The 21,285-nt window shown below is 57.2% G+C and overlaps 1 protein-coding gene across 4 annotated transcripts in view; it reads left to right on the forward strand.

The window, feature by feature from the left end:
- Positions 1–537: 537 nt before the first annotated feature.
- Positions 538–21,285, forward strand: part of NFAM1 (NFAT activating protein with ITAM motif 1) — a 38,336-nt gene continuing 17,588 nt past the window's right edge. Inside the window, exons 1-3 of one of the 4 annotated variants that reach the window (XR_014845385.1) lie at positions 538–672; positions 16,459–16,788; positions 18,355–21,139. Coding sequence is in view for 3 of the 4 variants with exons in the window: in XM_021093097.2 (XP_020948756.2) it covers positions 573–672; positions 16,459–16,788; positions 18,355–18,467 (543 nt within the window). In the remaining variant the exon portion in view is untranslated. Of the gene's footprint in view, positions 673–15,236; positions 15,558–16,458; positions 16,789–18,354; positions 21,140–21,285 lie in introns of those variants that run through there. The other 3 variants (XM_021093097.2, XM_085024995.1, XM_085024996.1) reach the window with 3 other exon arrangements.

Consider the following 21,285-nt stretch of genomic DNA (forward strand, 5'->3'; position numbering starts at 1 on the left):
TTCCCCAGGGGACCCACTGTGGCCGTCGCTGGGCTAATGAAGGGCAGCTGGCTCCTGCCCTCACCCGAACTGCCTGGCCCTCCTCTCCGTCACACACCTGCCCCTCCCAACCGCAAAGTCTGCTCTTCGAGGGGCACGTTAATTAAGGGGCTCCCAGACTATTTTCCGGGAGAAGTTGGTGTGAATGGGGCTGGTTTTTTTTTTAAGAGTTTCAGAGGTGCGCAGCTATGCCAGCCCTGGGGTTACCCGTGGAAATCCTGTGCCCTCTCTGTCACCAGTGTCTTCTGGACAGGCCACCAGCTGGCACAGGGGTAAGGAAGGGAGAAGCCGATGGCCCAGGGAAGAGGGCTGGGGAGACCTTCCTGCTGGCCCCAAGCTTGGGGCTGTTCCCACTGCTTGAGCGGAAACTCTGGGGTTATTGAAAGGACAAGGTGGCCCACTGAGGCCTCGAGGAAGCAGAGGGCTGGCCAGGGAGGAGCTTGGTGGGGACGCGAAGGGGAACTGTGGCTGCCTGGAAGCTGTCCCCTCCTGTGAGCTAAAGAGGAAGGAGGAACGCTGGCGTGAAGGGCCCGATGGAGAGCTGGCCTCCGGGGCGGTGGGCGCCGCCGGGCCCCCTCTCGGCCCCCTGGCTCCTGGGCTTGTTCCTGCTCCCCTGGAACCTGAAGCTCACAGGTACACCGTCTTCCTTCTTCCCACGTGCTCTCTGGCCTCGCACATCAGAGCCGCTTTCATCCTCCGGGCGGCTAATTCCCGGACCTGTCTCGGGGGATTTGCTGGTTGCTTTTGAACATTGCAGACTTCACAGGCGACGCCTTCAGGGACCAGGCGATGTTTAGCTAATGCCTTGCCAAGGTGGCTTTTGAAGAGGCAGGGGCAGCGCTGCCTCCTCGCTGCTGGAACAGCCCCTCTGTGTACAGCCGGACCTCCTGGCCCTAGAACGAGGTGGGTGGGCGTTGCTGCGGCCAGGGGGCCTCAGGTTGGGTGCAGGATCCCTGGGAAGGGACAGCTTGCCCCCGAGGATCTCACAGTGGAGCCCCCGCATTGAGCCCGCCACGCAGTGCCTGGCCCGTGTTAGCCAGGGAGGGGCGAGGCCAGCTGCTGGTCACAGGAGCTCAGAGCCTGAGGCACAGAATTGACACAGTTGCCAAAAAGGATGGCACCTCCCACTTCCTGAAATACAGCTAGAGGCCTCTTTCCTGGCTCCAGGTCCCCTCAGACTGGCCCTGGGGATAGGTGGCTTGGGGGCAAGTTCATCCGGGCCAGGGAACCCCCCCCAGGAGTGTCCCTGGACAGGGCTGAGTACCCCAGGATCCCTGAGGCTCAGTCTGTCTCACCTGGGCAGGGCTGACCCTCTTGGAGTGCCAGGGTGCCCTGACCCAGCTGTGCAGGCTGGGTGCTTTTCTTCCCAATCCTTTGACTTTTATGAGCCTTCGGGGAGCTGCGCCCCACCCTTCTGCCGCATCGTCTGTCTCTCGTTTATACCCTAAATAATAACAGCTATTCTTATTACTATGCCTTAGCTTCTCCCGTCCTCAGGCCCCCGTCCTCAGGCCCCCTTGGGTGCCGTCCCACTGGCATCATTTAAGAACAGGAAACTGAGGTCGGGAGGCCAGGTAGCTCGCCCGAGCCTAGAGGGTGAGGGGAGGTCAGATTCAGCTCCGAGCCAGGACCCTTGGCAGTGGGCTCCGGGGGTCCTCTCGCCTTTCTTTGTAAATAATTCTCTTCACAGAAAAATACACCCTTGGGGAGCCAAGACCTGACTGTGTGGTACCCACTGCAGGCCTCAAGGGCCAGGCCCCTGTGACTTCATCTCCTTTGGTCTGTGCCCCTCCGGCCCCTCCCCCACCCAGGGACAGATGCCAAGAGGGAAACTCGGCTTGTTGGTGACGAGTTGGAACTCATTCGTACTCACTTTTAGCTTGATTGCCCCCAAATTCACATCATTTCCCTTTGTGTGGTCCGTCTTCCCCAAAAGGCACCCAGCACATCCCAGTAACCAAGAGGAAGAGGATTTCGAGGTGCTGCCATGAAAAGTGCTTTTGTAACTGTCTTCATTGCAAACAGATTTTCTTCCCCAGTGTTGCAACAAACATACGAAAGAGACACTCTGCTCTTTCACAAGAGGTGGAAACACCCCGTGATCTTCTAGAACCTCTTGGAGCAACAGGCAGCACCTCATCATTCCTGGTCCTTCCCCCGCGGGTGCTTGGCTCTGCTATGCCCCGCCCCTCCCCCACCCTCTTGCCTCTGAGCTTTGGGGGTTTGATGGGAAGAATCCAACCTCTCCTTCATCCCCCAAACCTCCCCAGCTCACCCACCAGCCTGGTCCAACCCACTCCATCCACTGCGAGCACTGAGCCCAGCCTGCAGCCCTCAGCCGTGTCCACAGGGGGACTTGGGTAGCGTGGTCACTGAAGCCGCGGCTCAGTGTGTCATGTCCCTCAACCGCCTGATGCAGGGTTGAGGGCCAGTCAGGGATGTTGGGCCTGAGTTTGGATCTGAGCTCTGCGACTCAGCCTGGGCCCCTGGGCAGGTTCTTGTTGTTGCTGTGTCTCAGTGGCCTCATCTGTTAAATGGGTGCACTAGTGATGCCTGCCTGCTAGCACATCCTGAGACTGAGGGGGGAGGGCACGTGGTTAGGGCTCGAAAGACGTCAGCCACCTGCCAGCCTGGCAGAGCCAGCTGAAATGCAAGGTTCAGTTTGTTGGCCCTATATCCTAGGGAGCCCACGGGCTCCTTTGGGTCACACCCCCCTTCCCGGCATCTCCAGCACACCCTGGGATGGCAGGTCAGGACCTCTCTTGCTCCCAGTCCTCCTCCCCCTGCTCTCCTCTGGTCTCTTGAGCCTTCTGCCACTTCTTTCTCAAAAGGTCTAGCAGCCACCTCTGGTCTCATGGTCACCTGCTCTCCCCCAGAGCTGAGGCTCACTTTCCTGAGAGCAGCTGCACACATGCTTTCAAAAGGCCTCAAGTCACCTCCAAGGGCTTTGGGGCCAGACAGACCATGTTGAAGTCCTGCCTTCATCTAGCGACTGCTGTGTGACCTCAAGCAAGTTACTTAACTTTTCTGAATCTCAGTGACCTCAACAAACATCCGTCCCCTTTCTCTTCCTGGCCTCTCCAGAGCTCTGTCTTGTGTTCATCTCTCACACATTCATAGAAAAGGACCAGGACTCGGCACTGGGGGGACCTGCTGGTGAAAAGCCTCAGCCCCCACTCTCAGCTTGGAGGAAACTGTGAGACACCCGCAAAACAAGGCCCAAGGCAGGAGGGAACCAGGGCGGGTTTGCCTCCCCTCCCCCGTTAGCTCTGGACTCAGGTGTCACCACCCCCTTTGTTGTCCCAAAGATGTTCTGCAACCTGCTGCCTCCCTCCCTGCCGCTGCGGGCCTCTGTCAGGACCGGCCTCGGCTTTTCATCTTCTTCTAATCCCAATAAAGAGCTTTCGAGGCAGGCGAGGAAAAGCACCTCTCTGCTGGAGGTGGGGCAGGGGGAGTGGTGGAGGGGGAGACAGAGCAGGTGGGTGGGTGGCAGGCACAGCTGGAATAAAGGCTGGGAGGCCAGAAGGCAGAGCCGGGGGAGGGGACCGGGAGCGGGTCGGTGTGACCAGGGAGGAGCGTCTCTTAGCAGAGCCGTGGGCTACGGTTCCCCTGGGATATAATTCTGGGTGGATTATGAATGCCTGTCAGGTCCAGCTTCAGGTGCTGTTCCAGTAGCTCCTATTGTCAGTGCTTTCTTTTTAAATCGTGAAATAGAATAGACACGCAGAAAAGAACAATCAATATAATAAAACATGTTGCTGCGTGTGGCCCTCTCAGGTCACGAAAAAGAACAGGACACTTCCCCAGAGACCCTGGACCCCCCTCAGAAACCGTCCCCTCCCCCCAGGCACCCCCATTCTGAAGATAGGGCCATGGCTTCCTGGCATTTCTTTATACTTTTATCTTTTGGTTCGTGTCCCTAAATGATAGAGGTGAGTCGGGCTTGTTTTTTGAACTCTGTGCAATCAGCGCAACCCTGCGAGTGTTCTGTGTGACCTGCTTCTTTTACTCGACGTCCTGTTTTTTAAAGATACAGCCAGCTGACCGTGTGGCTGAAGTTTGTTTATTTTCGTCGCTAAAGAACAGGGGTCGCAAACCCTGGCCCGTAGGGTAAATCCAGCCGACCACCTTTTTGTCTGGCCTGCAAGTTATGAATGGTTTTTTACATCTGTTCATGGTTGGGGAAAAAAAAAAAATCAAAAGAAGAATACTGATTGCACAGCATGTGAGATTACACCATCATGTCAGCCCTCCATTCCCACCGGTTTCGCATCTGCGGATTCCACCAACCGTGGACTGAAAATATTCGGGGAAGACTTTCCAGATCGTGCCAAAAAGCCACCCTTGCTTTTGCGGGCAGTTATTTATAAAGCATAGTATTTACAGCCGTACCTCTAGCACTTACATTGCATTAAGGGTTATAAGTAATCTAGAGATGATTTAAAGGACCGTTGACCCTTGGACAAAGTGGATTTGAACTTCAAGGGTACATTTATACGTGGTTATTTTTCAATAGCAGCCACGACAGGACTACACGGTTGGTTGACTCTGAGGATGTGGAGCCTGGATACAGAGGGCTGACAGCGAGTTGTATTTGGCTGTCCCACGGCGTGGGGATCAGCATCCCTAACTAGCACGTTGCTCAAGGGTCAGCTGAGTGTGGGACCCCTGTGCCGTTGGGGGTAAAGGAGCGTGTGCGGATTTGGGTTTCCGTGATGGATCCTGGAACCAATCCCCCCTGGATACGGAGTGACAACTGTACTCACATTCCCGCGTCCATAAATAAAGTTTTATTGGAACAGAGCCATGTGTATCCATTCATAGCTCATCCGTGGCTGCTTTTGCCCCACAACCGCAGAGTTGAGTAGCTGTGATGGAGACCATATGGCTCGCAAAGCGTAAAATATTTACTATCCGGCCCTTTACAGATCATGCTTATCAACCCCTGCTGCGGAGCGTCCCGTTGAATGAATATCCGCGAGCTGTTTAGTTCTGATGGACAGTCCAGGTGTTCCCGCCGGTGGCTGTGAGCCCTGGTGTCGTCTCCAGGCTCACGTGGGTTCGGTGTCTCCGGGGGATCTGCCCACGAAGGCTGCTTCTCTCCGAGCTGTCCGCAGAACATGCGTGGGCTTACGTGGTTGGCTTTGCATCCTTGACCCCCCAGCAGGGTGCCTGGGCCCCAGGGGAGGCCCAGGAAATGCTAATGATCGCAGAATGAATTCAGCTTCCAGCCAGGTGACCCCGGAGTTGGAGATGAGACGCCCCTGGAGAGGCGCAATAGCCGTCTTGACTCCTGAATGAGGAGGGAGTGGGAGCTTGCTGGGCAAACCTGGCCCAGAAACAGGATCTGACACCACCGCTGCCCCCACGCTTCTTTGCTTGTTATGGATCCAGGTGGGGCCTTGCAGTGGTGGGCGGGGGGGTGTCAGGCACTGGAGCGGGGGCTGAGGCCAGAGGAAAGGAAGGGGGCAAAGGAGGTGAGCCTGGAGAGGTGGAGGGAGAGGGCGTAGGTATGAACTGGCAGGTGGAGCGTCCGGCTTCCTGGCAAAGGACAACCTGACCCGTCTGGTTTGAGCCCTGGCAGACTTTAGCCAAGTCACCCGACCACTCTGGGCTCCCACCTCCCTCCTCTGCCAGTGGCCTCAGGAGGGCACATCCAGGACCACCAGTAATCCTAGGGCTGGCACCTGGGACCTCTCGGGGAGGGTCTGTGGACCTGGACCACAGGGACAGGCTGCCTGGAGGAGGAGACGATCCTGGTGGGTTTCTGCTCCCCCCACCGCACACACCGGTCTCACCCTAAGACTCTCCATGGGCTGTGGGGGAGACAGGTAGAGCCAGGGCTGGAGCCCCTTTCGGGCTCCAGGCCTGATCCCTGCTTGCTGCTGATGGGCAGACGAGGGGGGAGGGGAGAGGCGACACCAAGTGGGTGCAGCCCAAGCCCAAGTGCAGGGGTGGCCTCCCGTCAGGCAGCCTGTCCTCTCATCAGAGGTGGCACACACGACAGCGCTGGTCAGAGAGGCACATTTCTGAAAGCAAGTTCACGCGCAGCCACATACATCAAAATTTAAAACACACATATTCTTTGAGGCAGTAACTCCCCTTCTCAGACACGTACCGAGGAGCTGGGGGCCCGGGAGACAGGGCGTGTATATGAGGATGCACGCTCCTGGGTCCACGGAGCACAGCCGGCCTCGCTCCGTCCGCAGAGCATTTAGATGAAACCCTCCGGCTCCTGCCCCCCCACCCCCACTTTTGAGCCAAGCTGGATGCCTGCTGCCCCTGAGCTTTTGCTCCTGTGCCTTGCTTGGCCTGGAAGGTGTCCTTTCCCTCGCTCACCTGGTGACGACCACCTGTTGGTCAAGGTTGAACGCTGGTACCTTCTTTGTGGTGCTCTTTCTGTTTCACGGTCCCAGCCAATGACACACCCAGCCTTGCTCCCCAGGGTGTTCACCTGTGGTTCTGAGTGTGCAGGAGCTCAGAGGTGTGAGCTCACCGGGAGCAGGTGAGGGTATAGTCCCGGAACAAGTACCCAGCCCTTTGGAGGTGGGGTGTGTAAGAACGAGAGGAAGGTGTCTGCAGGGTCAGGGTCAAGGCCAGACAGAGCAGGAGCCACAGGGTCTTTGCTGACCTCCTGGCTGGAGAGCATCAGGTCTTGGGAGGGAAGGACGAGGCTGGCAGAAATAGATGTGGAAGGGAGGGGGGAGCAGTTGAGTGATTTTGTGCCCGGAGGGGGTAGCCTCTTTGGGGAGGGAGAGATTTAAGAGGAGTCAGGATGAAAGTAATGTGGTGAAGGCGTTCACAGGAAGGAATTAGTGTTGTCAGCCAGAAGTATTTATATTTTAAAAGTATTTCTATTAAAAAATGTTTATATTTTAAAAGGAGGCTGGAGGCGGGGGGTGCCGAATCCCACAGAAGGAGTCACTCATGTGAGGGTTTCAGGTGACCGAGGAAGGCTGTTTGGCTCTTGTCACCTTCTTAGCGTCAAATGTGATCATGTCACTTCCCCACGGGGGGGGGGGTGTCCACAGAGGCCCCCCAGGTTTCCAGGACAACGTTCCACATTCAGGTCCCCGCCTCCCCCATCCCACCCCTCCCACGTGCATCGCCCTGTTTCGAGACTTGTAGAAGCTTCGCCCAAGAGTTTTTTAGGCTTAAACCTCCTCACCTGGATTCCCCGTGAACCTGGCTCCCTCCTCCTCTTCCTTCAAAGTTCCGCTTGGTAAAGGGACAGGAAATGCTCGCCCCGCTGTGATGTCAGGGGGGCAGACCTGCACACAAGCTCAGTGCTAAGGTTTCTAGAATACACACAGTGAGCATGCTGCACTTTTGTACTGGGGGCGCGGGGTGCCCTGACGAGTTACCATTTAAAAAGCAAAGGGACTCCAACTGTCCCCTCTCCAGGAAGGCCCTGCCCCCTCGCTGGGCGGGGTCCCCTCCTGGGCGGGGTCCCCTCCCCTGCGTGTCCGCCATCCCTCAGACTTCCTCTTATCCCACGCTTTCAGCTTCATCAGGCAGCACCCTTCCCGGGGGGCAGTGGGACTTTGGGGGGGCACACACTCCTTGCAGGAGGGGGCATCCTGGTGGGGTCTACCCCCCTCACTCCTTTTCTCCCCTTTCAGAGACAAGGAGCAGGACCTCATGCCACCCGTCCGGTGGCTCTGTCACACTACCCCATCCCGACAGCCTTCTCTGAGGTGGAGGTAAAGGCACAGGCCACATCCTGAAACCATCTCCAAAGTCTGAGCAACTTGCCTTTCAAACACAGGCCAAAAGGGAGGTGACTGCTATAAAAATACCCGTTAACACCCGTGAAGCTCATACATTTCGGGGACCACACATTTGGCATTCCACACTTTGTTTGTGTCCCCGAATGGCCACTCGGCACCCAGGGTCCAGAGTCTGGAGGCATGAGAACAGGATGTAGGCAGGCGCGGACATGCCACCCCCACCCCCTAACCCCTGCCCCCACAAGGCAAGTCCCATGCGTGAGCATCTTTGTCATTTGGAGGTGTTGAAAGATGTGACAGCCAGTCTGACGGCAGTGTTCCGAGGGCATCGGCGCCAAAAGCTCCAGGAAACACATACTCCGTTCAGCGGCTGCCTTCCAGCGCCTGCCCCACGCTTCTCCCTGATCAGCCACTTGGCGACGTACCTCCGTGTCTGATGCCTCTGTCCTAAAGGACTCACCCGTTTTTCTGTGGCATCCTGGGACTTCATGCCCAGGCAGATGGCCAGAGTCCTGTGATAAAACCAGCATCTGTGTCTTCCCAGCAGCCCCTCGTAAGGGCCTTGAAAAGAGAGGCACGGCTCCGAGAGATGCCAGGATTAAATGGGAGGGCAAAGCTCCATGCCTAAAATAAAGACCGTGGGAACTGCTTTCTTCTGTAGCTGGAGAATCAACGTGTGTTCCTTTAAAATCGACCTAAGTTGGAATGCATACCTTTGATCCCCAACTCTGGGCTCTCGTTCCTCTGGCTCAATGCCATGGAAGGGACTGGGTTCCAGGCAGAGGGGAAGTGGGGGCCAGGGCCCGGCTGGGGAGGTAGTTGGTGAGGGGAACGGTGAGTGAGCCGGGGAAGCTGGAGTGGGGGGGCAGTGATGGGGGGGCAGCGATGGGGTGAGTGCCAGGTTCTGGGGAAGAAGGAGGGACTCTGGCTGGCCTTCTTCAAATGCTTGGCTGGCCCTGCCACAGGATCTGTCTTACGGGGCTCATGGGGCCATTGGTTTCTGCTCTGGGAGCCACAGGCTCTCTTGAGCTAGGCAACAGTAGCCAACCCCCGATGCTGCAGGCTTAGCCATCATCCTCAGAGCCCTAGGGGCTGCCAGATGTCTCTGCCTCTTAGATGACCCAAAGTTAGGGGGAAGACCCCTGAATTTTTGGCTCCCTTTAAAATAGGGCAGTTTGCGAGTTCCTGTTGTGGCTCAGTGGGTTAAGAACCCAACTAGTGTCCGGGAGAATGCGGGTTCGATCCCTGCCCTTGCTCAGTGGGTTAAGGATTTGGCATTGCCGCAAGATGTGGCTTGGATCTCGAGTTGCCGTTGTGGCAGAGGACGGCAGCTGCAGTTCTGATTCGACCCCTAGCCTGGGAACTTCCATATATCATAGGCCCTAAAAAGAATAAAATAAAATTAAAAAGGGCCATTCTTTCATTTGAGAAGTTTTTTTCTTTTGCTTGTTTCGAGATTTTAAAACCGTAGCCTCGAGCAGTGGTTATGAGTGTGGGGTGATCGGCTCAAGGAGACCCAGCTTAAAACACTGCCGCCTCCGCCACCACTAACTGCTGTGCCCATGGGCCTCCCTTCTCTGAACCTCAGTTTTCTCATCTGCAAAAGGGAACAGGCACAGCTAGTTTTATCATCGCAGGTTTCACAGCTTCATCCGAGGGTCTGTGTTGTACAGACGGAGCTGTGCACCCTGAAGAGGCTCAGGGAAGAGGTGAGAGAGTCGGGCAGGCAGAGAGGGTGACCCCACAGCCAGGGAGAGGGAGGGGACAGGAGGGCATTCTGAGCTGTGGGAATAATGTGGCCCAAGGCTCCAGAGCCCGGCAGGCCTGGCGTCAGGGGGGAGTGGGTAACTGGGGACCAAGCGCAGCTGAGCTGGGCTGCACAAGGCCTAGAGGAATAGACTGGATCCTCCAGGCCAGGGACCTAAACATTTTTTTTTCTTAAACGGTGGCCCACAGTGAAGGGATGCATGTCACAGCGTGACCCTGTCTGAACCCAGTTGTATGAATATAACAAACCATAAGGTCACCAACAGCGTCCTTCCTACAAACGAAATGCTCCGAGTTCTATTTTTTTTTAACTGCATGTCTTGACCCTGTAAATTGATTTCAGACTCCTTCGCGGCCTCGGCTGTCGGGGGCGGGGGGGCGGGGGTTCCCAGGCCGGGTCAGGCAGGGCTGGAGCAGGGTGGCTGACCAATCCCCCGGGGCAGTGCCAGGCAGGCCCCGGCTGGGGAGCAGAGCAGGCTGGATTCTGGGGCTGTCTCTAGGGGGAAGGGGGGGGTGCCGTGCTGGGGGTGGGGAGGGCTGATGGGGTGGGCACCCCTCCCACACCCAGTCAAGGTCTTTGATGGCAAATCCCTCCCCGTGGGGACTCGGCATGGGGTCCTTCTGAGGTGGGAGTGAGGCACCGCCAACCAGCTCTTGAAGCGCCTGCAGATTCAAAAGAAGAACCGGAAAAGGAAGGAATCAGGCACCAGCGGGTGGTAGATAAAGTCTCTCCCAACGAGCTGGCCAGGAACAGGGTGGGGGAAGAGGAGGAGGAGGCTGGCGGGGAGGCGGGGAGGGCTCCCAGGCTGAGCCGAGGCACACTCACTGCTTGCCAAGCAGCAGCGGAGCCTCCAGTACCTGACCTGGGGGGTTGCCTACTCCCTGGTGTCCAGCCCAGCACGGGGCCCGTGGTGTTAGACAGGCTTGGGGCAGGGGGCAAGGGGTCCTTGGGGGTTCTGTCCTGTCCAAAGGCCGCCCATGCCATGGTGTTCTGTGCTATGGGCCTGTCACTTACATGGGCAGAAAAGTCAGGCTGGCATTTGTTTTCCAAGCTCACATTGAGGACATAGGACTCAAGACTTAGGACTTAGGAGGTGTCCCTGCTTCCTTGTCTCTGGAGAAAGGCAGCCTGGCCCTGAGGCAGGCATGCCGTCTTCTTGGCCCCATGTTACCCCATGACAGCCCTGTAAGGCTGGCATTGCTGTTCTCTCCTTGTTGTAGGAGAAACACTGAGGTTCAGAGAAGTCAAGTGGTTGTCTAAGGTTGCACAGCACTTTTTTTTTTTTCTTTTTAGGCCTGCACCTATGGTATTTGGAAGTTCCTGTGTAAGGGGTCCAGCTGGAGCTACAGCTGCTGGCCACAGCCACGGCCACAGCAACACTGGATCCAAACCATATCTGCAACCTACACCACAGCTCACAGCAACACTGGATCCTTAACTCACTGAGCGAGGCCAGGGAGTGAACCCACCTCCTCAAGGATTCTATTTGGGTTCGTTACTGCTAAGCCACAATGGGACCTTCTAGGTTGCACAGATTTTAATGACAGAGCCAGGATCCGAACACAGGCCCGCAGCCTCCAGGAACTAGGCTTCTTCCAGGTGCCCCACCCCCATTTCTGGCCAGGCCCCAGCTTCCTAGCAATCCCTGGAGCTGCCGATAAAGGAGGGGCAGAGGATGTGCTGTCCCTGAAAACACCGTCTCCTGCAAAGTGGGGTGGGCAGGGCATGGCTGGGGTAGCCGGGGCTGCCCAACACAATCTTCTGTTGAGTGGGGGTGGGGAGGGGAGGGCTCAGAGATGTCCGGGGCTGGGCTGGTGGCCCTGGGGAGCACTCCCCAAACACCATACTGCAAGGCTTTCCCAGTCCCCCTCTGGCTGACCCTGCTCGCAGCCTCCTCTCACCTGCTGGACCTCACGCAGGGCCCCTGGCACCCCACCATCCACACCGACAGAGGCTCACCATTCTCCCTTCCAAAAACCCCTGCCCTGGACCCAGCCTTCAAATTCCCCCTGTGCCTCTCACTCTCTCCTTTCCTCTCGGACCTGTTCCAGAAAGATCAGCCACCCCAGTCCCTGCTCCCTTCGGCCACCAATCTGACCCTCCTGCAGAAAATGCACGAGGCTCCTTGGGGCTCTATCCTCGCCAGCTGTCTCAGCCTTGCCGCGCCACATGGGGTGCGCGCACACAGGAATCCTGAATCATCCCAAAGCAACCTGGCGGGGTTGCTGCAGCTCAGGCCTCCCAGGTGTGGGGAGATTCCGCCACGCCTGGGGCTGCTTCAGCCACTCTGAGCAAGGGTCCCGCTGTCACTTTTGGTGGCAAATGCGCCTAGTTCTTCTGGTCTCCAAACCCGAGGCCCAGCCAAGATTCAGAACTGATTCACCCTGAACTCATTCCTGGCGCCGTCTCTCTCTTTCTGTCCTCAGACCCCCTCATCCAGCTTCTGCACATGTCAGCTGGGCGGAGGCAGGGACGGAGGAGCAGGAAGAAGCAGAGACTTAGGCCCATCAGGTGCTGCAGGCACTGGCCCTGTCTTGGGGTGTTTGCAGAGCGTGGAGTAGACGCCCTTGGGCATTTTGTGGGCCACGCAGGTCCCCCGACCTGGCTCCTGTGGCTCTCCCTCCTTCCACAGCCTCAGGAACCCAAGGTCCCCCCAGTCCTCCAATCCCTGGGCCATTTGCCCCTCTGGGCAGCCTGCAGTCTAAGAGTATCCCCAGGCTGGCTCACTTGGCCCCAGCAAAGCGTGAAGCTGCTGACACAGGGTTTGAAACAGACACCTACCACTGTGCCATCCCTGTGGCACTCAGAGGCTCACCTCAAGCTCTTGGAGGGTTCCAAGGAAGCCCTTCTGCATGTAGGATGCGAAGCAGGCCTCTGTAGGGCAGCCCTGCCAAGCCCCCGCTGCATGCACGCTCTCTGGTCCTTGTGACCCTGCCTTGCAGCCATGCGGCCACTTGTCAGCCTCCGATTGTAAAAATGTATGCCTCCTCCCAGGGGTCTAACCAACCCTTCTCTTTAGCATCTGATGGCTACGAGCTTGGTGTCACCCTGAGCACTCGCCGCCCTGCCCTGGTCACGCTTGGCTGGGTCTCTGACTCCACCGCCTGGCCCGGCTGTTGGCTCTTCTTAGCAGAGTCAGACAGGCCGGGGTTCAGACCTCAGCTCTATCCCTTAGGCGCTCTGTGGCTTTGCACCTCTAAGACCCTCTGTTCTTTTCATCTGCAAAATGAGTTTGCAGTAGTTGCCTCATAGGACAGTCATAGGGCCTGTGTCACACCCAGCCGGAGGATGTTTTCTGGACTTTTCTCTCCCCACTGTACCTGTGTGTTTCTGCTTTCAGGTCACTGGTAACCTCCAGACCCCCTGGGTGTCACCACCCCTCTCACCTCCCCGTTAGGATTAGTGGTCCCCTCCCCACCAGCCCTCCCACTCCAGGCTTCCTCTGCTGCCATGTTAGATGGGGGTGGTTGCCAGGGAGCCTCCAACAGGGCTTGTGATCTAACTGGTCTTTTTCGGGGGGGGGGGAGGGCACACCTGAGGCACATGGAAGTTCTCAGGTTGGGGGTCGAATCGGAGCTGCAGCTGCTGGCCTACGCCACAACCACAGCAACACCAAATCCCAGCTGCATCTGTGACCTATACCACAGCTTATGGCAACGCTGGATCCTTAACCCACTGAGCAAGGCTAGGGATTGAACCTGCATCCTCATGGATATGAGTTGGTTTCCTTACCGCTGAGCCATGACGGGAACTCCAGCTGGTACTCTTATATGTTTATTGGAGATGCAAACAAGTGAGAGCTGAGAAGCATTCATGGACTTGGGAATTACTCTGAACTTGTTCGTAGCATTGAGCCAGATGCTTCTAGGTGGCAGCCAACGGGAGCAGCCTGCACCCAAAAGGGGGCCGCTTGGAGGCACAAATCCAGGGAAGGACGTGGGAGCTGGGCTGCCATGGTCCAGGCTCTGGGGTGCCAACACCCCAGTGAAAAGGGGGGGCATGGAAGCCGTTAGCTACCTCATCAGGCCAGAACCTATTCGCCTTGGCTGCAAAAGCAGGCCTCCCTCCCTCCTCCTTGATTTTGGCCTGCTGTCTCCTGATTGGCTGTCCTTATTGGTCCACAGACACAGCTTCATCGCTGCATTTTTTGGAGACAGCGGTTTCACGGGCGGTCTGAGGGTCTCTCTGGGGCAGACCTGAGCCAGGGCCACGCACTTCCACGAGCCTATCCCTCTGACCCTAAAATAACGAATCCCGGAAGAATACAGAACGATGGTGATCCATTTTTACAGATTTCCCCAGAATTGCAAAGATGGGCTTAATGGCACCTGCAGATTCCATCATTTTCTAGAAGGATACCTCAAATGGGGATAATCTTTTAAGGCAACTGGATGAATGTCTTCCTGCCAGGACACACGGGAAGTTGGCCTTGCAGAAAGGTGGCCTCGCTGTGCTGACAGCTTGTCCAGCCTCCCCGGGCTGGGAGTGGCTTCTTAGAGGGAGAGGAGGAGTGGGAGGTTCCCGGGGAGGAGCAGAGGCTTCAGCGAGACCACTTGCCTGGTGGTTTGGGTCAGATTCCCACCCCTCCTCCGACCCTCATGAGGAAACACCAGCCTGTCGCTGGCACTTGGACGGCTGGCTTCCTCTCAGGGTCACCGTGAGAGCCCAACAGGAGAAGGTGCATACAATTTGGCAAGCGGTTCCCGAGCCGAGTCTGGGGGGCTAAGCAGGAGTCGGGCAGGTGAGGAGGTCGTGATCCGAGGCAGGAGGGACAGCAGAGGTGGCTGCAGGGTGGGGCCGTGTCCTGGGTGTGCGGGAAGGACACAGGGTGGGCTCACAGGGCGGGGTGAGCACAGTTCATGTCACCTCCTCACCTCCTGTCCCTCTTGACCCACCTGGGACCTGCACCCCGACCTGGCCCCCGCAACTCCTCAATCCCCAGCCCTGAATCAAGGCTCCCGGTTTTATGACAAAACTAATGGATTGTTATCGTTAAACCACCACCACCACCAGCCCAGGGATATATGGTGACGTGTGAGGTCCCCTCCCCCGGGGCCGGCACAGTGGGCACTGCAGGCCTGAGCAGCACAACTGACAAAGCCGACCTGCTGTGACATCCAGACATGCCAGTCCGTTCCCTGAAACTGTCACTGGCTTGAGTTCCTCGGGCGGGGGGCGGGGGGGGGTCCTCTTTAGTTGCGCCATAGGAAGCTCACATATCAGAGTGGTCTGAGCTTGGGGGATTAGCTGGCGTGGAGGGCCACCTCTGTCCTTGTCACCTGTCACTGAGCCTCCCCTGGGGATGCAGCCCATGGCCTTGCTGAGGAGACCCGAGAAGAAACTGGTCTGCCCTCTCGCCAGCCCCGCAGCACCGTTGGCGGGGGAGGGGTGGTACCCGCGCCCCAGGTCCCCATCTAAATAAACCCTGCCACTCCTTCCAAGTGGCTCCAATGCGGGATCTCTCCCGAACAGCAACCTGGCCAGCGTGTTCTCAGCTGCTCGATGCTGACCTCAATTTTTTTTTTTCCCATTGTTACCTGGGTTTTATTTTTTTCTCTCGACTTAAAGCAGCAGAGCTTAAGCTATTTCCACTTACTTTTTTTTTTTACATTTAAATCATGTATATATATATATATATTATTATTCAAATGAATTTATCACATCTGTAGTTGTATAATGATGACCTCAATTTAGAACTGTCTGCTCTTGGACTGCTGGAGAGGGAAGGTGCTGGGGAGATGTGAACTGAAGGTGGGGGTGCTTTGCAGCCGAAGTCCGGGGCTGGCGAGGTGGCAGCTGCTGACCCAGCTCTGAAGCTGCCCCCCATCTGGGAGCCTGTAGGAGGGCGGGAGGCCGGCCCAGGCAGGCTGCCGCTGTGGGGCCTTTGAACTGTTCTCTCAGTGCAGCTGATGAGAGGGGTGATGTGTGCGGGTGAGGGGGGGAAGACCGCTCTGGAAGCCTTCAGATGGCCGTGGCCAAACCCGTGGAACACCTCTGCGCCGTCGGAAAACCACTCTTGGGTATTGCTTGTTCTATTTATATATTCTTTCTTTCTTTTTAATTTTTATTATAGTTGATTTGCAATGTATATGTAATTTTTATATGTGTGTGTATATCTATATCTACATATGTATGTTCCTATCTGTATATGTGTGTGTATGTGTGTGTGTGTAAACTTGGAGTTCCTGCTGTGGCACAGTGAGTTAAGGATCTGACTGCAGTGGCTCCAGCTGCTGCAGAGATGAAGGTTCACTCCCCGGCCCAGCACAGGGGATTAAGGATCCAGAGCTGCTACATCTTTGGCTCAAGTTGCAGCAGCAGCTCAGGTTCAATCCCTGGCCCAGGAACTTCCATATGCCATGGGTGTGGCATTAAAAACAAAGCCAAACAAAAACTTGACACATACTTTCCCGAGCTGAGATTCAGGGGAAGGTTTATCTCTCCGGTCTGATGGCTGCCGTTCCTCCTCCTTCCGGTGGGGGAGAGCTGCGGGCAGACCTGCCTCCCTCTGCTGTCTGCCTAGGCCAGGAGGTGCTTCTTCCTGCCGGGACGGGTTGCTTTATTTTGGGTCCTGCCTCCTTCCTCCTGATTTCTCCGCCTTCCCCGGCTTCGGCGCATCTCACACCTGCGCTTTTATCAAGCATGGCTTCTTGGACTTTGGGAAGGACAGCAGTTGGGAGCCTGGGATCGGGCGTCTTCCAGCTCTGGGCAAGGTTGCAGGTCCCCTCCATGCCTGCTGAGAAGGTGAAAGCTAGCGGCTTGACCTCCTTGACCCTCAGACGCGTCCTCTCTTAGACACGTTGCTGGCTGCGTTGGGAACTGTGGGGTCCTACGTGGGAGGCGCTGGGCACACACCCTGCGTGCTCACCGGGAAGCAGGTGGGGTTGAAGCCGCCACTCTCTCCTTTTCCTTCCCCTGCAGGAGGGCAGTCAGTGACCCACACCGGCCTCCCCATTGTGGTGTCTCTGGCCAACAAGGCCGTTTCCTTCAACTGCAGGGTTGCCTACCCACACACCCCCGAGTTTGAGAACTTCACCGTGGGCTACTATTATGTGGACCTCCAGGGCCGGAGGAGCTCTAAGAAGCAGACCAGCTGCAAACCTGGCCGGAGCAGAGAGAACCAGACCCTCCTCATGGAGTGTCAGGTCACCCCCAAGCTGCCTGATGCATCTGCCACCGGCACCTACTACTGCTCTGTCCGCTGGCCGAGCTCCCGAGTGACAGGCAACGGCACCTTCATCCTGGTCAGAGGTGAGCTTCCTCCGCGTGGCTTCCCAAGGTGAAGGGCCCAGGAGTTTCAAGCGGCAGAGTTTGGGGCACAGGAACTAAAGTGGGGAACGCGGGCCTCATCGTTCAGCTTCAGTCAAGTGAAACAGGGCAGCCGCGGGGAGCCCCTGGCTGCACAGGTGTGCCGAGATGCCCGCCTTGGTGTGGCAGGGGCCAAGGCCGGGGATGTGAATCTAACCCTGGCCACCTCTGGCGAGTGATCTGCGAAGGGTCCCCTGGTCCTTGCTCTCAGTGTCCCTTCGGCACGATTCGGGGGTTGGGTGAGGGCACGGGTGAGTTTGCGGAGTCCTGTGAGTGAGCACACGCGCTCTTGGACGTCTTTCTGGGGACAGATTTCTAGCTTTCCTCACGTTCTCCAAGGAGCAATGACTCTGGATGTTAAGAAGGGCCCATCACGGAAGTCGCGGTTCTCCGACCTACCTCTGCCACCCCCACCGGGAGGGCCAGGGTTTCAGAATCCCACGGACCTGGGTTTGACCCCCAGTCCTGCTACTTGCCTGAGTGTGACCTTGGATCTGGTCTTCATGGCAACACCTTGCCTGCCAGAGGCTTTTCTTGAGATAAGTGAGCTCCTGCATGCAAAGGCTGGAGCCCAGTGATAGGACATGCTAGATAAATAGCAGATACTCTGGTGCCTGGAGTGTGGTTGGCACTCTGCAATTTTTGGCCAGCCAGATGGACAGAGGGATGGAGGGAGAAAGGGATGGATGAAAGGATGGATGACTCAAGGGAAAGGGCTAGGCTGTGCCCCTCCCCTACCCCTGGGGCAGGCCAGCACCTGCGAGGCCTGGTGCAAAGCCACCTCCTTCACCCTCCCCGCTTCTGCCTGTACCATCACCACTTCACCCTTGGAAAGCAGGAGGCCCCACGAAATGAAACGACCCAAGCACCTCTCAGTGGAGCCAGCGCCCCAAGGCAGGAGCTCGTAAGAAGCAAAGTATGTGGTCCTTGCCCTTAATTGGAAACAAGGCAGCAAACGTAGAAAGGGGTGCAGCCAGGGTTCCCGTTGTGGCTCAGTGGGTTACCAACCCGACAATTGTCCTTGAGGATGTGGGTTCAATCCCTGGCTTCGCCCAGTGGGTTAAGGATCCAGTGTCACTGCAAGCTGCACTATAGGTCGCAGTCGTGGCTTAGACCCCGAATTGCTGTGGCTGTGGTGTAGGCCGGTAGCGGCAGCTCTGATTCGACCCCTAGCCTGGGAACTTCCATTGCAACAGGTATGGTCCTAAAAAGAGGAAGGGAAGAAAGAGAAGGAAAGAAAGAAAGAAAGAAAGAAAGAAAGAAAGAAAGAAAGAAAGAAAGAAAGAAAGAAAGAAAGAAAGAAAGAAAGTAAGAAAGAAAGAAAGAAAGAAAGAGAAAGAAAGAAAGAAAGAAAGAAAAATGGGGGCTCAGCCGAGGAGAGTGGGAATGAGGAACTCAGCATAGTGACATCTGGGGGTCCCCGGGGGGGACAGTTGTAAGCAGGGTTGGGAATGGGATGTGTCCGGCCCCTCCCAGGCAGCTAACCTCTGCTTCCCTGGCCTCCCCCAGACACAGGGTACCGAGAGCCCTCACAGGGCCCCCAGAAGCTCCTGCTCTTTTGCTTCCTCGGCATCCTGATTGTCCTCAGCATCCTGGGCACAGCTCTACTGCTCTGGAAGAAGGTAGGGATGCAGGCACATGGCAGCGCTGCCCCCACCCTGCTCGCTGTGGCGTAGGGACGCCTCCCCAAGGGGTGGAGGGTGTTCCCGTGGGCCTTGTGATCGGAGCCTGGAATGGGTGTTTCTGTGGCCACTGGCACCAGGGGCCTCTCTTTTGCCCTCCCCTCTGGCTGGGCCTGTGCTGCCAGCTCATCACCACCAGGTCTTTTTTGATCTTGTTGCAAGAAACCAGGGCTTTTCAGCCTTTTCCGGGTCACAGGTGCCTCTGAGTCGCTGATGGAAGCTGCAGGCCCTGGGCTTCCTGATTCTAGCTCTTCAGATTAGGAACCCCTATCCCCGGGTTTCTGGATCCCAGCAACCTAGAAGGAAGGAAGAAGCATTTCTTCAGGGCTGCTGTGTGCCAGGCCCCCTCCCACGTGTGCCCTGGTGTGTACCCCACTGTAACTCCATGAGCGAGGTTCCCCTCCCACTTTACAGCTCTGAAGAGTGAGGCTCAGAGAGGCAGCGCCTTGCCCTCAGTATGTTTCCTCCCCACCCCTGCTGCTCTTCCAAGGATGGGAACAGGTAGGACAGTTTTTTGTTGTTGTTGTTGTTGTTTGTTTTGTTTTGTTTTGTTTTGCCAAACCACAGCGCATGGAAGTTCCCGGGCCAGGAATCAAATCCGAGCTGCAAATGGGATCTACACCACAGCTATAGCAATGCCAGATCCTTAACCCACTTCACTGGGCTAGGGGTCTAACCTGTGCCTCTGCAGTGATCTAAGTTGCTGCAGTCAGATCCTTAACCCACTGCACCACAGCGGGAACTCTGGACAGCCCTTGATTTGTTCTCACTGAGCAGCTCCTTGGCTGGAACGCAGGTGCAGACACAGTAACTGCGCTTCAGGCCAGGGTGCTGGGGGACCCCACACCGGGCTTAGCTCTGTGACCACGCAAGGGTCTTCCAAGGGCACTAAGCGCAGTGGGTGGAGGCAGAGCAGGGCTAGGGTGAGACCTTGTGCTTGAGCCCCCATTTTAGCCCCTGTTTGGCAAAAACAGGGTTGTAACGACTGGATCTCAGTGCCCTGCGAGGCCAGGGCGGCATCGCGACAGAGTGGGGGCTCAGTAAAATCTCAAGGGGAGAACACCTCTCAGAGCCTCAGCGTGACTCCAGTCCAGCCCCTCCCCCTGCCATGTGGCCTCGGGGACCCCACTTTCCTTCCTCCCCGCCTCCTCTCCTTCCAGGAATAGCTGTTGAGTGTCTAGTACGTGCCAGGCACTGGGCTAAGTGCCAGACACAGCAGAAAGCAAGACAGAGGCAGCCCCTGCCCTCTCGTCCAGTTTCAACCCTCTCTGAGTCTGTTTTCTCCTCTGGCAGTGGGGATGAGGCTGGGTCCCTGCCCTCCCCCGGAAGGGTGAAGACGGCCAGCTGGTGCCTGACCCTGATAGGAGGGCAGCGCTCGGTGCTTCCTGCCGCCCCTCCCGGCACTTGGGGGAGGAAGGCTGGCGTGCGAGTCTGGCCTTGAAAGAGGGAGAACTTGGAAGACCAGCTTCTGGTTTATGTTGCAGAGACATCCCCAGAGCTCCTTGGAGCGGGATCCAAATTCGGATATGGACCCTATAGATGCTGCCCTGCCCCAGAATTGGATGCCACGAGTGGCCTGTCCTCTCCTGTGACATGAATGCAGGAACAGAGCATGCAGTGGGGTCCCGGGGCCAGAGACCAAGCCAGGCAGCCAGCCACGGGGCGAGAGGACAGGGCTGGGGAGGAAGAGGCACCGAGGACCCCAGGAGCACGCTTGATAAATGAATCAAAGCCCGAGCTTCTGACCCAGGAGCGGCAGATGATTCCCATCCTGAGAGCAGGTTCGAGGGCTCCCACTCAGTTTGGGGTCAAGGTTGGCTTCCCGGCTCAGGCAACCTCCGATGCTGATCAGACCTCATCCTCTGAGGGCATCGGGCACAGCCTGTCTCCCCGACCCTCCACTCCTTCTTTGGTCTCAGAACCCCCGGTGGCCCTGTGATGGGTCACCCACATCTTCGTGGCCGCTCAGCATCGGCAGGTCCCGGGCCCCTTCCTCAGAGCTCCCCCCATCTGTGTCGCTCCCAGATCACCCAAGGTTGCTGCCCAAAGCCCTCCCGGAGCTCCAGACCACATCCACCTGTGCGGGCACCTGTGGGCATCTGTGTGTATGTGGTCCAGACAGCACTCTTTAAGCCCCTAAGTTTGCCCCATCCCAGCACATGGCACCAGGCCCTGGATGCTCGGGCCGAAGCCCTGCAACTGATCCCTTAGCAAGGCCTGTCCACGCTCTGCCCAGGATCCAGCCCCTTCTCTCCTGCCCCAACCCCCAGCCCAGGCCTCCAGCACCCCTCGCCCTGCTTCTTCTCACTCTGCTCCCCACACCCTTGCTTCTGTGTCATCACTGTCTCCCTACCCTCCCGGAGCCTAAACCCAGAAAGTAGGGACTCGGTGTCCCTGGGGCCTAGGGGAGCCTGACACAGAGTGCTTGCAGAAGCAACGACAGAGTAAGAGACCGCTGCGGCCTGAAAGACGAGTTGGAGGTGGCCAGGCTGTGCGGTGGGCAAGGTGACTGAATTGCTCCCATTTTTCAGACGGGGACACTGAGACTCTACAGGTCTCCTGAGCTGCTGACGGCCCTGCTGATTGGTTTCTTCATTTGAAAATCACAGTAGGTAGGAGAAGGGTCGATAGTCTGGGGCAGGGCACACAGATGGGGCCAGGCCGGCTCCAAGGAGCATCCGCTCCCCTGTCACTAAATGCACTCTTTCCGAGGCCTGGGACACTCCCTCAGCCTCCTCTCCTGTCTTCAGGAGACAAG

Source organism: Sus scrofa, chromosome 5 (assembly GCF_054392235.1).
Source record: "Sus scrofa isolate SSC_HxYL_T2T_F1_AM1 chromosome 5, Sscrofa_HxYL_maternal_Yorkshire_Landrace_v2.0, whole genome shotgun sequence".
Lineage (NCBI taxonomy): Eukaryota > Metazoa > Chordata > Mammalia > Artiodactyla > Suidae > Sus > Sus scrofa.